This window comes from Lacerta agilis, chromosome 8, assembly GCF_009819535.1.
Source record: "Lacerta agilis isolate rLacAgi1 chromosome 8, rLacAgi1.pri, whole genome shotgun sequence".
In the NCBI taxonomy this organism is placed as follows: Eukaryota; Metazoa; Chordata; class Lepidosauria; order Squamata; family Lacertidae; genus Lacerta; species Lacerta agilis.
This window is the reverse complement of record NC_046319.1, coordinates 83938748-83956635: the sequence shown is the minus strand read 5'-3', so window position 1 is coordinate 83956635 and position 17888 is coordinate 83938748. Positions and strand designations below refer to the sequence as shown.

The window sequence follows — 17888 nt, the reverse complement described above, 5'->3', positions numbered from 1 at the left end:
TTTCAGGGGAGCAAAAGAGGCATTTTGGGGAAGGAGGAGAGTCAGCTGCTTGTGTTTGCTCTGCAGAGTTTCTGGAAGATCACTCAGATCCATTGCGAAACGGCTCCTGCAGCCAGTCTTCGGACTTGGCAGGCAATGTTGAGAGGCCAGGAGAACTCGGCATGTTTGTGGCTTGAGATGGAGCTTCCCTCTTCTCTTCCCTGCCCCTGTTGGGCTGAACGTGGGGGCGCAATCGGAAGCAGGTGGGAGCTGAGCGAGAGCCCTTTCGCTATTGGCCAGGAAGGTGGAGGCGTCCTCCCCTGTAAAGGGTTATGGCTGCCAGGTTGCCATGGAGACACTCACGCCTTGGTGGGGACCAGAGGGTGGCATCTGTGCCACTCCTGGGATTGCCCTGTGGGCAGCTGGGCCCCCTCAAAGAGCCAGCACAAGGGGGGTGGGATGAATGGTGTTGAGCTATTGCAAGGGGAGCAGGAATGGTGTTCAGGGGATCGTGCCCCTCTGGTTCCCCCACAAAGTGAGGCCTCTCTGGCTGATGTGAACGAGACAACTATTTCAGCGCCTGTTGGGCGATGCTGGGTTTCACTGGGTGACAAGAGAGAATATGTTACCAGATGGCATTTGACAGCCTTGAACATGCGCAGAGTGGATTTCTGCCATCACCAAACGATTAATCCCGCCTAGGCAATGATTGTCCAGCCTTTCTGCCTAGTCTGCCCCTTCGTGAAACATTCAGTCCGTCAAAACAGAATAATTTCCTACGTTTTGCAACGAGCTAAATCGCTAATGTAAGACGAGACAGTTGTTTAGTTTCAGCTGGGAGTCAATTTTGACCTCCCCGAATGCACTTTGAGCCTTTCGGGTTTGTAAATGTTCCGTGAAGTACATACACAGTTAGAAGGTACAACAGGCAGAATAATATACAACTGCAAAAATGTCTCCACTTATACACAAACCCCTTTGCTACCACCCTGAATAAGAGCAAGAGGAGAAGAGGAGAAAAGTTGTTCCTTTTTCTGCAAATGTTTGGCAAAGTAAGCAAAGATGGCAACTGTTTTCTTACACCTCTCATTCCTGTCTAACTGTTGGAGGAAGAGGACAAGTAAAGCCGGGTGGATCCACTGATCCCTTTTGATTTTTATGGAATCTGCCTTCTATAAATAGCATGCAGGGTGGGGCCTTACTGTGTCTTTTAAACCTCCTGAGCTGGCAAATGTTTCAGAGAATTAAAGGGCAGAGTTGTTCTGTGGGGGTTCCCCCCCCCACCCTGCTAAGATAGAATCATAGAACCGTAGAGTTGGAAGGGACCCCAAGGGTCATCTAGGCCAACCCCCTGCAATGCAGGAACCACAGCAATGGCATCCGTAACCTCTGTTTAAAAGCCTCCAAGGAAGGGGAGAGTCCCACCTTCCGGTCTACTCTCAAGCAGCTCTTACTGTCAGAAAGTTCTTCCAGATGTTGAGTCGGAATCTCTTTTCTTGTGACTTGAAGCCATGGGTTCGAGTCCTACCCTCCAGAGCAGGGGAAAACAAAACTGGTTCCCTCTTCCATGTGGCAGCCCTTCAAATCTTTGAAGATGGCTCTCATATCTCCTTCTCAGTCTCCTCTCTTCCAGGCTAAAAAGCCCCAACTCCTTCAACCGTTCCTCATCAGGCTTGGTTTCCTGACCCTTGATCATATTGGTCACCCTCCTCTGCACACCTTCCAGCTTATCAATATCCTTCTTAAATTGTGGCGCCCAGAACGGGACACGGGATTCCAGATGTGGTCTGACAAACGCAGAATAGATCCATTTATTTTTCTCTTGTTTCGTAATGGCTGCTTGGTTACAATTTTGTTCAGAGTTTATTCCTGGTTTAGAGGTTTCCCCTGAGGAAGGAAGTTTGCATTCGTGAAACACGTTGGGCTTTAATAAATTCTGGGGCTTCTGGGACTCTGTTTCCCCTTGGCTGCCTTCCCACGGTGCTTCTGGGGTGGGGAGGCCACTTCACAGGCCAGGCAGCTACCATGGCAGGCTCTGATCCCTTGCCTTGCCCTCCACTGGCAAAAATGGCTCTTTTGGTGGCAGAGATGCCATGGGGCTCTGCAGTAGTCCCTGAGACAAAACACTGGGCTCCCCTGTCTGATATGTAGCTGAGCATTAAGACTGTCTACTCCTTTTTTCTTATTTATTTATTGAAAGGTATTCACTGCTTGATTGTAAAAAAAAAAGAACTCAAAGCAGACATATATATATATATATAGATAGATAGATATATATAGATATATACACATATATATATGCATGCAAAAGTAGCTCTTTAAAGCCATTATATCTTTTAAGGCTCCTGGCGAAAATGTTCCTCTTCAACCAGGCCTTTGGCTGATTAATATTCTACAGCCTTTTAATATTCTACAGCTTGTGGGAAGGGGAGGAGTTATTGCTTTGCTGTTTTGCCTCGCTTATTTACTTATTTTTATCCTGCATTTTATTCCGTGGAAACACCCCCCCCCACCTTCGATCTTACATTGAAGGGCATTATATAAACCTAATAAATAAACAAATGATAAAATCAGCAATAAATTAAGAACACATTAAAACAGACAACATCATTCTACATATCTGGGAGGGCTTATCTAAGCAAAAATGTTTTTAGGAGGCGCCAAAAAGAGTACAGGGAAGTTGCTTGCCTGGTGTCCAGTGGCAGGGAGTTCCGGATCTCCAGGGCCTTGTCTTGTGTGTGGAATTTTGCCCCCCGACCCCAAATAAAACAGCAGAACAACTTGAGTGCTGTTGCAGGAAGTGTGTGCCTTTCCCAGATCACACAGGCCAGGGGGAGGGATCCCTTTCTGCAAAGAGGGTTTGGGGTCCTCGGGACGCGCAGGCAAACGGCTCCCAACTCTCTGTCCCCAGGAAGGCCAGCAGCTGATTGCGGAGAAGCCGGAGCTGGCCGAGACGGTGAAGAAGAAGCTGGGCGAGATCCGCCTGTGCTGGGCCGAGCTGGAGTCCACCACCCAGGCCAAAGCGCGGCAGCTTCTGGAGGCCACCAAAGCCGACCACCTGGTGCAGAGCTACGCCGACCTCGACAAGCGGCTCTTGTGCATGGAGAGCCAGCTGCACCTGGTGGACTCCGGCCCGGACTTGGCCAGCGTCAACAGCAACCTCAAGAAGCTCCAGGTGGGTCTCGAAGGGGTTGGGGGGGGGTCTGGGGCACCATGTGGCTGGCGGGGCGGGGGCTCTGGGAAGAGGCAGGGGTTTCCGGGGGACTGGCATGGATCCTCCTGGATGGGGTGGGGAGCAGAATATTGCCCTCTCCAGTGAAGCACACATAATACTGGCTGTGCAGCTGTGACTCTGGGGTGGGGGGTCTGCAGGCACCTGCTGTCGGCTCGTGAGCCCCCCATCACCAGGAAGAGTCAGGCTAACCTCCCCATCGAACCCTTCCACACCACCCCTGCTTTCTAGTGGGGCACTGGGAAGGATGGGGGGGGGGGGTTTCTTGCATAGCAGCCAGGCCAAGCCAGACCCCCAGCCACAAGACCATAAAAGAGCCTGCTGGATCAGGCCAAGAGGCCCATCTAATCCAGCAGTGGCCAAACACCTCTAAGAATTGAGACAGACTGCCTCTTGATCTGGAGGCTCCATCAGAACCTAAGTGCCTAGCTGCTGGATCAGGGCAATGGGCCCGCCTAGTCCAGCATCCTGACCTCACAGTGGCTGACCAGATGCCCATGGGAAACCCTCGAGCAGGATCCGAGCCCAAGAGCAGCCCTCTCCCCTCCTGTGGCTTCCAGTAACTGGGCTTCAGAAGCATGGCTGCCTCCACCATTTCATCTCCGCACCTCGGTCTCCCCGCATCTCCTGAACCCGCAGCGCTGTACAAACTTCGCATGCCAGGGATCCCTTCCTGGCACAGGGAGACGCCTGATGCCCCGGCCGTGGGCTTGTGCCTCCTTGCGTGCTGCCCCCGTGACCGTGGCCAGAGTTGGGTCCTGCCAGCCTCGCTGTACCCTTTGGGGGACGCTGTGCTCACGGGGGAGATCAGCTGGGCCTGGGAGCTGGACCACTTCAGCTCACATCCCTTCCCTTCCTCATTTGAAAAGTTGTAACTCGTCTTTCCTGGGGGAAACAGTCCAAGGAGGCTGCTGAGATAGAATAAGGAAGCCATAAAATCTGAGTTAACAAGAACAATAAAACCCCGACTCCCCAAATGCACAACAACAGTGACACAGAAATAGGTTCCATAAACATGGCAGGAAGAAATTGTAGCAGCCCCAACACAAGTCAGGCATCCGCTCAAATCTTGGCGGAGTCTGTGCTGTGTCCAGAGGCAGATCTGGCAAGCCAAACCTTGGCCATTGGCAGGCGAAGTGAACCTTCCTCGAAGGGGTGGCGTTTCAGAGCCCGGGTTTGACCACAAAGGGTCCCCCTTCCCATTCCCGACAAGGTGGGCTTTGAGATTGATGGCCCCCAACTGATGACTTCGGCAAACGTGCAGGTTGACATGGGAGGCAACAGTTTTGGTTAGAGTGCTGGGCTAGGACCTGGGAGAGACGAGGGTTCGAGTCACCACTTGGCCATGAAGCTCACTGGGTGGCCTTGGGCCAGTTGCTGCCTCTCTCAGCCGTAACCGACCTCACAGAGTTGTTGTGGGGAACAAAGGAGGAGGAGGAAGACCAAGGATACGCCCCCTTGAGCTCGTTGGAGGAAGAAGGTGGGATAGAAATTCAGGAAATAGAGGCCGGAAGGGCAGTCCTTCCAAGACCCTGGTGCTCAAAGGGCTTCCAATCTCATCGGAAAGCAAGGGGGTCCGTTTTGAGGGGTCTGTTTTCCCTTCCTGCCTGGTAGCCACATTCTCAATCAGCTGAAGTTCCTGAACCCCCCTTTTGAAAGGCAGCCTCACACAGAGTGCATTGCAGTAGTCCAGAGGGGAGGGACACAAGAACAGCCTGCCATCCCTGTGGCCAGATCTGCGGAGGGTTAGAGCAGGCACCTCTGGAAAAAGAGATCTGGCCACCACCAAAACCCGAGAAGTCCTGGGGGCCCCGATTCCAGAAGTACCCCAGACCTGCATCTTTAGGGTTGGGTCCCCAGTCCTGGAGCAGCTCTGCCTTCTCATGATTCAGCTCCAAGGTGTTTGCTCTGCTCCATTATACAGTGGTCCCTTGGTTCTCAAACTTCATCCGTTCCGGAAGTCCGTTTCAAAACCAAAGCATTCCAAAACCGAGGCGCGCTTTCCCATAGAAAGTCATGCAAAATGGATTAATCCGTTCCAGACTTTTAAAAACAACCCTTAAAACAGCAATTTAACATGAATTTTACTATTTAATGTACAGTACTATACAATAAATAAGACAGTATTGTAGGTGATAAAAATTAAAATTAATTTTTCTTCTTACCTGCACTGATGATAGTCCTTGTTTGGATGGGGGGCTTTTATCCATTGCTGCAGTCACACAATCAATCAATCAATCAATCAGTAGCTGAACTGGGTTCGACACAGTCACAAAAATAAGTGAACAAAGAAAGCCTCAAAAGCAAAAACGCAAAATAAATAGCAAAAGCAAAAGCACCAAACTTAATCCATTGCGGAAGTCTGTTTGACTTCCAAAACATTCGAAAACTAAGGCGCAGCTCCTGATTGGTGCAGGCACCCCAGAAACAATAGCCGACAGCCACATCGGATGTTCAGCTTCCAAAAAACTTACTTCTGGGTTTTTGGCGTTTGAGAACCAAGGCGTTTGAGTACCAAGGTACCACTGTATCTCCAGACTCTGAACTTCTGACGTTCTCTTGAGTTGTGCTGGAAGAGGGGGGGCATCTGCCTAAAGATGGCCCCACACTCCACATCCCCAGGTGACCCCTCCTGGCGTGGAGCTGAGGGGCTGTCCTTCCGTACAAAGAAATGCCTTGCCAAATAGACAGCTAGCATCTCAAGGATGAGGGTTCCAGCCCAGCCTCCTTCCTGCCACGCCAGTTTTCTGCGTTGAAGGGAAGTGAGTGATCCTGTGTGGATCCTTCTGCGCAGAAAGCTAGAGCTGTGAGGAAGAAAGTGGGCCTGGGGCCCTCCTCCCTGAGATGCTTCCTTTCTATGATTTAGTCTCTTTTCCATTTCTCTAGGTTGGCGGCCATCACAGCCTCCTGTTTTCAGACCTTGGGTGGGGCTTGGCAGCTGAATGGGGGGGGGGGTAGGAGAGAAACAGCTGCTGCTTTGACTGGACAGGGGTCTGGCAGAGTGGGTGCCTCTCGGGGGCACAGCGGGTGCTGCTTTCCCCTGGGGCTGTGGGGGCCGGGGCCTTGCTCCCCCCTCCTCCCCTTGGGAGCCATGCGCCATCTGGGGGGGTGAGGGGCAGCCCGGCCCCGGCAGGAGGGGGGGCTGGCCGGCCAGCCGCCTCCCCCCTCACTCCAACCTCTCCCTTTTCCCTCCCCAGCAGCCCCCGGCAGTGCAGAGGCCGCCATTGCTCATCACATCCTAGCGTGCGGTTTGTCTCATCACACTGCATGGCGGTACAGTAGCCCTTTTCTTTGACTCCATCGGTCTCGCCTTTTTTGCATTTCTGCTTTCCTTCCCCCCACCCCACCCCATCCCAACCCCCGTTTCCCCAAGGAGATGATGGAATGGGGGGGGACACAGACACGGAGACCCCCCCCCCATCTCCTCCCCCCTTCCCCCGTGTTTCTCCTCCATCTGGTTTCTTCTTTTTCTCATGTGTCCCATGAACTTTCGCCAGCTGCCAAGAAACGCTTGCCTGCCTGCCTGCTCCCTCCATGGCGCCAAGCCCCCTTCCCAACACGCTGCGCTTGGTGAATGGGTGCCAGGGGGAAAGGCTCTTGGAGGTTGCCAGGCCCCCATCCATACCACTCTTCCACCACCCCCAAGCATGTGGGTCAGCCATTGTTCAGCAAATGCACCGGCAATGGCCCTGATCCTGCTGCCATGCAGACAGGGGAGCATGGAGGTCCAGGTTGCTCTGTAGGTGTAGGACAGGACGTCGTCATTCTCCGGGCTTCTGATTTTAGGGTCCCTGGAAGGTACAGATCCCCAAGGATGCTGAGGATTTTCTGCCCAAGACCCTGTCTGCACCATGGCTCCCAAGGAGGAGGGGGGATGCCAACAGCAAGTCAGGCTGGCTTGAGCTGGGAGTGCAGGTGTTCCCTGAGAACGGTGCCCAGGCCTCCCATTTTGAGCATGCAAACTGGAGCCAGGGGCAGGGTCCACCGCGGAGAGAGAGAGAGACCCAGCCCCATGGAAAGGGACCCGGCAGAGAGCTTGGAGGAGATGGGGCCGTCCAGTTCATGGACGGAGAGGAGTTTCCCCTTCTGCCTTTTGCCCGCACTTGCCTCTTCCCGGGCTTCCAGGGTGGGCGGCCACCCCCGTCACCCCACTGGCAGAGCCCCTCCTGGCCCAGCCCAGCACCCTCCTCCTCTTCCTCCTCCTCCTCTCTGTCTTGCAGACGATGGAGACGCAGGTGGAGGAATGGTACAAGGAAGTGGGGGAGTTGCAGGCCCAGGTAGCCGCTCTGCCCTTGGAGGCCACCAGCAAGGAGATGGTGGACGAGCGGCAGAACGCCGTGGGCACCCGCATTGTCCGCCTCATCGAGCCCCTCAAGGAGCGCCGGAGGATCCTGCTGGCCTCCAAGGAGGTGCACCAAGTCAGCCACGACCTGGAGGACGAGATCGTAAGTGGGGCACGGAGGGAAGGGGGGAAATCTGAAACCAGACAGTCAGAAGGGAGCACTTCCGATTGTGGGATTGTTCAGGGAGGCAGGAGAGATGTATTGTTTATTAATTTCCTTCCTAACTTGCGTTGCAAGTTCCATTACTTAACAGAGATTACATTCCCCTTTACACAGCAGATAGCTGGTTGCAGGCTCGTGTCAGCCTCTCACTATTATACAATTCAGCCTGGCTCAGATTGAATTGTGCATTCCTGGTAAATTCCTTTGAATCCCTTTGCTCACATCAGTTCACAGTTGGATTCCTGAAGGCAGACTTAGTTACAAATATGTACATGCGGATCTACCCCATATGGGGAATAATCCCAGTGCTTCTGCTAGCTGAGAGCTAGCAGAGCAGTCCTGGCTAGAAGCTGGTCAAACGAAGAAGAAAGTGAAAAAGAGACTCGTCCTTTTGTTACCTGGACAGGTAAGGTCATGCCCACCTCTAGTCACATGCAAAGGAAGGATGCTCCAGCCAGGGGGAAACAGGAAGTTTTTGCCTGGCTGGACCAAACATTCCCCCGCATGTCCACTCTAGGAAAACAAGGAATGTTGTACTTGACTGCTCTCAGTGGATTACATCCCACAGAAGCAAGCTTTCAGGCTGCACAGGGCTCTTTGTCAGCTGCTCTCCTGCAGCCATGTAGAACCAAGGGCCTAAAAATCTGGGCTGAGCAGGCTACCGGGCCAGTTTTCCACTTGCCAGCCCGCCCCCCCAAGCCAAGGCCAAGCAGCAGGGAGAGGAAGGTGGCCACGTTCTCTTCTGGAAATAGAGGAATTGGGAGTAAGGGGTCTCTGGGGAGAAGCGATGAGTCTCCCCCAAATACAGGTGGGTAGCCGTGTTGGTCTGCCATAGTCAAAACAAAATAACAAATAAAAAAATTCCTTCCAGTAGCACCTTAGAGACCAACTAAGTTTGTTCTTGGTATGAGCTTTCGTGTGCATGCACACTTCTTCAGATACACTGAAACGGAAGTCACCAGACCCATATACTGTATATAGTGAGAGAGTGGGGAGGGGTATGACTCAGAAGGGTGGTGGGAATGGGCAATAGGCTGATAGCTGTGGTAAACCTGTTGACGACTGTTAACGACTGCAATTGGTCTTACAGGAAAAAGCAAGGGGTGAGAAGGTTAAAAACAGAAGAAGTGTGCATGCACATGAAAGCTCATACCAAGAACAAACTTAGTTGGTCTCTAAGGTGCTACTGGAAAGAATTTTTTTTATTTTTTTATTTTGTTCTCCCCCAAATGTGATGGGACCTCTTTCCACCTGTGCTTTGGCTCCGATGCCAAGGGGAGCTGTCCCTCCTCCGCCTCTGTTGACCCCAATGATGCCCATTAGGAACTGTACTCACCGGGGGGGGGCACTTTTGTGTTTCTCCCCCACTCACGTCTAGATCTGGGTGCAGGACCGGCTTCCCTTGGCCACATTGAAGGATCACGGGAGCAACTTGCAAACGGTCCAGCAGTTCATCAAGAAGAACCAGGTGCGAAGAGGAAGCCGGGGGGGGGGCTGATTTTGTGGGAAGAACTGGGGAGCCCCCTTTCCCCAGGACAAGGGGGAAGAACAATGGGGGGAGCCTGTTTGGTCCTGGACGTTGCCATGGTGGCCTTCAGAAAAGCAGGGGCTGGTGGCCTAGGAGAGCCCCAAACTCAGAGGCGCCGCCACCATATAAAGACAGTGCGGTGTACTGGTTAGAGCAGTGCCGGATTTACATACAAGCTGAACAAGCTATAGCTTAGGGCCCCACTCTCTTGGGGGGCCCCCCAAAAAACTGGATGTACATTTCCAAAATATAAGATAAAAAACGAATAAAATAAAACCTACATACAGCAACCGTGTTTTGTGTTGTGTAGGCTCCTATGATGTAAGTAATGGGCCCCGCCTGCTCCCTAAAATATCCCTGGTTTGCTCCTTTCTATATATATAGGGTGCCTACATTCTGCATGGACTGGTTGCATGGGAACATGTGCAAATGGCTTGAGATACCTATGAGGTCCATAAATTACCGTATAGCATATATTCAACACAACAGTGACAATTTGTTGTGGACAAAGGACAGCTGGACATAGAAAGGGCCCTATTACCTTCAGTAGCTGAGGGCCTCATCCAACCTAAATCTGGCCCTCGGTTAGAGTGTCATATTAGGAGACCCGGCTTCAAATCCTCCACTTGGCCATGACCTTGGGGGCCAAGTCACGTACTCTCACCCCAGCCTAACTCACAGGGGTGTTGTTGTGGGGATTAAATGACGAAGGGGGAAGAGCCACAAAAGCCACCTTCAGCTCCATGGAGGACCAGTGGGGTACCGGTGTAAACCTCAAAAACACTTGATCCTAATTTGAAAGCCTCTCCCTTTTCCCGGTCGCCAGAACCTCCGCCGAGAGATCCAGGTGCACCAGCCCCGCATGGACGACGTCCTCGAGCGCGCCAGGAGCATCGCCACCATCAAGACCCCCGAGGTGGACCCCGTGCGGCTGCTGCTGGAGAAGCTCTCGGAGATGTGGGGCGCCCTCCAGGAAGAGACCGAGCAGCGCCAGCACCTGCTGGACGCCACCTACCAGGTGGAGCAGTTCTACTTTGACGTGGCCGAGGTGGAGGCCTGGCTGAGCGAGCAGGAGCTCTTCATGATGAACGAGGAAAAGGGCAAGGTGGGGAAAGGGCAGGGGGAGCGGGGAGACGGGCCTGGGGATCCCCACATTTTGGGCCGGGGGGAGAGGCGGGCAGCTTTGCCCAAGGGTGCTGCCTTTGGAGACGCTTGTTGGGCAGGATGAGTCCCCATCCCTTGGTCCAGGACGGGATAAATTCATGGGGGAGAAGCCTCCGTGGCTTCTAAGAGGGGGGTTTGTGTGGGAATGTTCAGGGAGGCTGGAGAGGATATCTTGTTTATTAATATCCTTCCTAACTTGCACTGCCAAGTTCCATAACTTTAAGGTAAAGGGACCCCTGACTGTTAGGTCCAGTCGCGGACGACTCTGGGGTTGGGGCGCTCATCTCGCTTTACTGGCCGAGGCAGCCAGCGTACAGCTTCCGGGTCATGGGGCCAGCAGGACTAAACCGCTTCTGGCGAACCAGAGCAGCGCACGGAAACACCGTTTACCTTCCCGCCCTAGGCTCTACATTTCCCTTTAAACACACAGCAGGTAGCTGGTTGCAAACTTGTTTAAGCTTCTCAGTATAGATTCCTGGCAAGATCTCTTATTTCCCTCTTAAAAGAATAAACACGCCACAATCTTATTTAAGGTATATAAAAGTAGTTTAGTCACAGCACCATCAGTTCGCAGATGGATCTCTGAAGGCAGACATAGTTACAAAAGTACAGTGGACCCTCTAGTTACGTACCGCTCTGGATACGTAACTTTCAGGTTACGAACGCGGCAAATCCGGAAGTGTATACTTCCGGGTTCCGCTGCGCGCACATGCGCAGAAGCGCTCAATTGCGCCATGCACGTGCACAGAAGCGGCGCCTCTCTCTATGGACTTTCGGGTTGCGGACGGATCCCCGGAAGAAATTTAATTCGTATCTGGAGGGTCCACTGTATATGCATATGAGTCTATCCCATATGGAGATAGTCTCTTTGAAAAGCCAACAGAGCACCTCTGGCAAAAAGAGAGAAGTCCAAAAGAGACGCTGAAGTCCAAAAGAGAGGAGAGAGGTGCTGCGTGCCCTGTGCTTTTGTTACCTGGACAGGTAAGGCCACGGTCACCTCTAGTCACATGCAAGAGGAAGTTTGTCCCAGCCCAAGAGGAAACAGGAAGTTTTTGACTGGCTGGACCAAACATTCCCCCGCATGTCCACTCTAGGAAAACAAGGAATGTTGTACTTGACTGCTACTTACGTATCACACCTCACAGTTTGCTCTGGTGCTCAAATCCTGCTTACAAGTTTCCCACTGAGTCATCTGTGCAACCCAGATGTTGAGCTCTATGTCCCCCTTGGGCCTTCTGATGGAACCTCCAGCCCCGGAGGCAGTCTATCCGGATTCCTAGGTCCTTAAGGATCTCAGGCCACTGGGAGAAGAGGAGGCTGGGTGGGCTCCCCTTTGGCTCTTCAGGCGTCCTTACACCTCCCCCCCCTCCATCCTCTCAGGATGAGCAGAGCACTCTCCAGCTCCTGAAGAAACAGCTCATGATGGAACAGACGGTCGAGAACTACGCCGAGACCATCGCGCAGCTGTCGCGACAGTGCCGGGCGCTGCTGGAGCTGGGGCACCCTGACAGGTAGGCCAGCTGTCGTCCCGCTCCTTCCCTGCCCCCTTCTCAGCCCACCCCACTAGGCCCTAGCCCCCTCCCCACTAGGGCTGGGCAATATAGCGAGATACCCTGGTTTGAAGTCCATATCATGATATAGTGGTCCCTTGGTTCTCAAACTTCATCCTTTCCGGAAGTCCGTTCCAAAACCAAAGTGTTCCAAAACCGAGGCGCGCTTTCCCATAGAAAGTCATGCAAAATGGATTAATCCGTTCCAGACTTTTAAAAACAACCCCTAAAACAGCAGTTGAACATGAATTTTACTATCTAATAAGACCATTGATCCATAAAATGAAAGCAATAATCCATGTACTGTACTATACAATAAATAGGACAGTATTGTAGATGATAAAAATTAAAATTAAAACATTTTCTTACCTGCACTGATGGGGGATGACGACTTAAATGAGCTGCGCAAGGGTAAAAAACAGAAGGAAGGAAGCCTTAATTACTATGTGGGGAACTCAAATTTGCTGCACAACAGTGAAAACGGAAGCTCACGAGCACGCTCGGCTTTTGAGGCAAAGTTCGGAAACCAGAACACCTCCTTGTGTGGATGGGGGGCTTTGATCCATTTCCGCAGTCACACAATCAATCCATCAGTAGCTGAACTGGGTTCCACGCAGTCACAAAATCAAATGAACCGAAAAAGCCTCAAAAACAAAAGTGCCATACGTAATCCATTGGGGAAGTCTGTCTGACTTCCGAAATGTTCAAAAACCAAGGTGCGGCTTCTGATTGGTGCAGGTGCCCCGGGAACAATAGCCGACAGCCTCATCGGATGTTCGGCTTCTGAAAATTGTTCGAAAACCAGAACACTTACTTCTGGGTTTTTTGGCATTTGAGAACCAAGGCACCACTGACTGTATCGGCACATTGCGATGTTTAGCAGGGGTGTATCAGCATGTTGGAAAGCGGCTCTCGCCCGGCCCCTCTGACGGTCCTTTTCCCGGCAGCGAGCAGATCAGCCGGCGCCAGTCGCAAGTGGACCGCCTGTACGTCTCCCTGAAGGACCTGGTGGAGGCGCACAAGGCCCGTCTGGAGCAGCAGTACTGGCTCTACCAGCTGAGCCGAGAGGTGGACGAGCTGGAGCACTGGATCGCCGAGAAGGAGGTGGTGGCCGGGTCCCCGGAGCTGGGCCAGGACTACGAACACGTCACGGTGAGACAAGGGGGGCGGGGGGCGGAGAGGGGCCACAAACCAGACAGACCTCAAAGCGGTTCACAAGAGCAGCTTTAGTTTTATTTATACAGGCCTTGTGAAATGTCTTGAATATTCATATATACAGAAGCAATGTACACAGGTTAATACGTTAGCAAGATTCTAGAACTACTTGTAATTACATGATGAATGGATTATAAGTCATTCTAATGGTTCTTTAATTTACAATGGACACGCAGTATGTTGACAAATAATGGGTCTAGGAGGAAGTCAACTTTTCTGTTTTTGGTTATGAATTTGTATTCTTATTGTTTTATTTTTGTTATTTTTGCAAAATCAGTAAAATATTATAAATATATATATATGAAATGTCTTAAATATTTATCCATTTATTTATTTATTTATCTATTTATGATTGATTTGTTGCAGATTTATACCCAGCCAGATGGGCAGGATATAAATAATAACACCACCATCATCATCATCATCATCATTATTATTATTATTATTATTATTGTTATAGTCTTATGGACAGAGAAGCAAAGGAAGATATGTAAAAATTAAGGGTTGTGTTCAGCTAACGTTTATTCAGAGTAGACCCATTGAGACCAATGGCCATGACTCACTTAGGTCCATTAATTTCCATGGGTGTATTTTGAGCAAAAGTTAATTGACTGCAGCTCTCTATGTTGTATATGTCTTGCTATTATTATTATTTTTAAAAAGCCTAGTGCTTTTCCTCAACTGCAGTGAGCATGTACAGAGTGCCTCTGCTCCACTGGCAGCACACTTCCAGCATCCAGGGGACTCAGGCCTTGCAGTTTCTCTGCCTAGTTCTCCCCCCCCCGGCCCCCCAGCCCCGCTTTGCACTTCAGCTGCAATTCCTGCTTCACGGGGGGTTGGGTTGGATGACCCTGGGGGGCTCCCTTCTCACCGTACAGTGTTCTTTTTTATTTTATTAGTTTTCCAATTTAATATTCCACACATAAATCATATGAAAGAAAAATAATAAAAGAATTCAAATATCCCCCCACCCTATGACTTCCCTCAGCTTCCCCTTCTGGTTCATTAAATGTTTGTTACTTCCGCTTAATTTATTTTCTCGTATTTTGTTAATCTTTTAATTAAATGCTCTTATGTTCTTATCACTTATTCGTACCATATTTTCTTTCCAATTATTTGTTGTTGTTCAATCGTTCAGTCGTGTCCGACTCTTCGTGACCCCATGAACCAGAGCACGCCAGGCACCCCTATCTTTCACTGCCTCCCGCAGTTTGGCCAAACTCATGCCAAACTCATGCCAATTATATTTCCAATTATATCTGACACTTAATTAGTTTCCAACTTGTTCTTTCTTCATCTTTACATTTGTTTTCTTAAATATAAGTGTTTACTCCAATCCTGCTAATGAGTCCATTTCTTTACAGTACTTCTGTAGATACAGCATGAACGGTTCCCAATCTTTTTAAAAGTCTCTATTACCATTGTCTCTTGAGTCTTCCTATGAGTTTTGCCATTTCCGTGTATTCCATAAATTTGACTTGCCATTAGGACAGTTCATTAAAAACTTTTTTTAAAATGCCTGCTCCAAGGGTCTTATCTTAGTAGACTAGGGATTATATAGCTATCTCTGAAATTTCAAGCATATCAGTTAATATCTTGACCCTGCTCCACTGAACTGAAATTTCAGCCTTCACAACATAGGAAAACGGCCAAGTAAACAGCTATTTTGGTGGAGGAGGGTCAAGATATTAACTGATATGCATGAAATTTCATATATAGCTATATAATCCCTAGTGTAGTAAGATAAGACCTTTGGAGCAGGCATTTCAAAAAAAGTTTTTTATGAACCTCCCTATTTGCCATTCTTCTTTCCTTGGTATCTTGAATTTTATTGACATTGATGCTGCATTTATGTTGTATTTTATGCTGTTTTTAAGTCGCATTTTAATCAATGTTTCATATTTGCTGTTAGCTGCCCTGAGCCCAGTTTTTAAACAAAGAAGGGCGGGGTATAAATAAAAAATTATTATTATTATCATTATCATCATCATCATCTTGTCCTCTTTCCATTTTGGGGCTAGTAAAATCCTAGCTGCTGTTGTACCGTACAACTTTCCGATTCCCCGCAGCTGCTGCAGGAGAAGTTCACTGAGTTTGCCAGCGAGACGGGCAGCATCGGGAACGAGCGGATCTCGGCCGTCAACCAGATGGTGGACGAGCTGATTGACTACGGCCACGCCGACGCCGCCACCATCGCCGAGTGGAAGGACGGGGTGAACGAGGCCTGGGCCGACCTGCTGGAGCTGATGGAGACGCGGGCGCAGATGCTGGCCGCCTCCCATGAGCTGCACAAGTTCTTCAGCGACTGCAAGGACGTCCTCTCCCAGATCGAGGAGAAGAAGCAACGCTTGCCGGAAGTGACGGCTCGTGAGGCCAAGACATCAGCTGGCACCCTCCAGAGAATGCTCAGCTCCTTTGAGCACGATGTGCAGGTCCTGGTGACGCAGGTGAGGCTCTGCATGTGTGTGTGTGTGTGTGTGTGTGTGTAAGGGGGAGGCCCCATTCACATCCTACGTTTATTTATTTTGTTTATAATAATTTTATTACTTTTACATATAATAACATTACGTAACATCCTATCTTCTATTGACTTCCCTCCCTCCTGTCTAGTGGTATACAAACTTAAATTCTGCATCTTTGCATTTCACTTCCTTTCCTATTCTTGTTATATCTTATACCTAAGATATTACATAAGGGATGCGGGTGGCGCTGTGGGTTAAACCACATAGCCTAGGAATTGCCAATCAGAAGGTCGGCGGTTCAAATCCCCGCGACAGGGTGAGCTCCCATTGCTTGGTCCCTGCTCCTGCCCACCTAGCAGTTCCAAAGCACGAAGTGCAAGGAGATAAATAGGTACCGCTCCGGCGGGAAGGTAAACGGGGTTTCTGTGCGCTGCTCTGGTTCGCCAGAAGCGGCTTAGTCATGCTGGCCACATGACCTGGAAGCTGTATGCCAGCTCCCTCTGCCAGTAAAGCGAGATGAGCACCGCAACCCCAGAGTCGTCCGCGACTGGACCTAACAGTCAGGGGTCCTTTAAGAAATATTTCAACCTGAATAGGTAGTAATTTCAACTTGCAAATCTTCTGATAACCCTGCTAGTGATGTTAACTGCTTACAGTTGTCTTTCAAATATCATATAAATTTGTTCCAGTCCTTTTGGAATGCTTGGTCTCTCTCTGGTTCCGGATTCTTCCCGTCAGTTTCGCCAGTTCTGCAAAGTCCATCAATTTCATCTGCCACTCTTCTTTTGTTGGGATTTCATGCTGTTTCCATTTTTGGGCTAGCAAAATTCTTGCCGCAGTTGTTGCATACATGAACAGTTTTTTATCTTGTCTTGGTATCTCTTTACCCACTATACTCAGTAAAAAAGCTTCTGGTCATTCACATCGTACGTTTAAAGCAGCGCATTTTTAGCCTATGGAACTCGCTGCCACAAGAGGCAGGGGTGGCCACCGACTCGGATGGCTTTAAAACAAGATTGGACAAATGGCTTCTACCCCGGATGGCACAGATGGAGGCAGCAATCATTCCGAATCTCAGTTGCTGGAATCCACTGCAGAGGACGAGGCTGCTGCTCTTGGACTCTGCTCCTGCTGGTGGATTTCCCTTTGTGCATCTCGTTGGCCACCATGAGACCGAGATGCTGGACTAGATGGACAATTGGCCTGATCCAGAAGCCCTTCCTGCTTTAAACCGTCCTGGCTTCCCTCAAAGAATTATGGGAGCTGTAGTTTTCTAAGGGCGCTGAGAGTTATTAGGAGACTCCTCTTCCCTGCCTACTCTCCACGCCATGAACCCTCAACAAACTGCAGTTCCCATGACGCTTTGGGGGAAGCTATGCCTCCTTAAGGTAGAATAATTGCATCTTACATTACGCTCCGCTCTGCCATCCACAGTTGGAGGCAACAGCGCTTCCAAATACCAGGAGGAGGGGAAATGGTCTCTGGTGCTCGAATCCTGCTTGGAGGCTTCCCATCCTCAGCATCTGGCTGGCCACTGTCAGAACAGGATGCTGGACCAGATCTGCCACCCCTGGCCTAATCCAGCATTCAGAGTCTTTTTGTGTTCTGATGGAACCTCCAGGCCCAGAGGCAGTCTATCTCGATTCCTAGGTTCTATGGGGGATTTGGCAATGTGAGGACAGGATCCTGGGCTAGATGGGCCATTGGCCTGATCCAGCACACCGCGCCTTCCCTGCCCCCTTTCCGCCCAAGAAGAGAGAGCACTGCCTGCGCCACGAGGCCCCCTTCCCTCCCAGGGGTCCAGTGAGCCCCCTCTTGCCCCCTTAACCTCCCCCTGCTCCCCACCAGGTGCGGCAGCTGCAGGAGGTGGCAGCTCAGCTGCGCACGGTCTACGCCGGCGAGAATGCCGAGGCCATTGCCACCAAGGAGCAGGAGGTGCTGCGCTCCTGGAAGGAGCTTCTGGGCTCGTGCGAGGACTGCCGCCTGCACATCACCACCACCACCGACAAGATCCGCTTCTCCAACATGGTGCGGGACCTCATCTCCTGGATGGACACCATCATCTGCCAGATTGGCACGGGAGAGAAGCCCAGGTAATAATAATAATAATAATAATAATAATAATAATAATAATAATACACTGGTCCCTTGGTTCTCAAACTTCATCCATTCCGGAAGTCCGTTCCAAAACCAAAGTGTTCCAAAACCAAGGCATGCTTCCCCATAGAAAGTCATGCAAAATGAATCAATCCA

At 50.6% G+C, this 17888-nt stretch overlaps 1 protein-coding gene across 1 annotated transcript in view; it reads left to right on the top strand.

Moving 5' to 3' along the window:
• Positions 1 to 17888, top strand: part of SPTBN4 (spectrin beta, non-erythrocytic 4) — an 85272-nt gene that overhangs the window by 53484 nt on the left and 13900 nt on the right. Inside the window, exons 20-27 of the mRNA XM_033158648.1 lie at positions 2891 to 3154; positions 7432 to 7656; positions 9095 to 9184; positions 10071 to 10349; positions 11789 to 11919; positions 12906 to 13110; positions 15243 to 15620; positions 17484 to 17728. Of these exons, the coding sequence (XP_033014539.1) occupies positions 2891 to 3154; positions 7432 to 7656; positions 9095 to 9184; positions 10071 to 10349; positions 11789 to 11919; positions 12906 to 13110; positions 15243 to 15620; positions 17484 to 17728 (1817 nt within the window). The remainder of the gene's footprint in view (positions 1 to 2890; positions 3155 to 7431; positions 7657 to 9094; positions 9185 to 10070; positions 10350 to 11788; positions 11920 to 12905; positions 13111 to 15242; positions 15621 to 17483; positions 17729 to 17888) is intronic.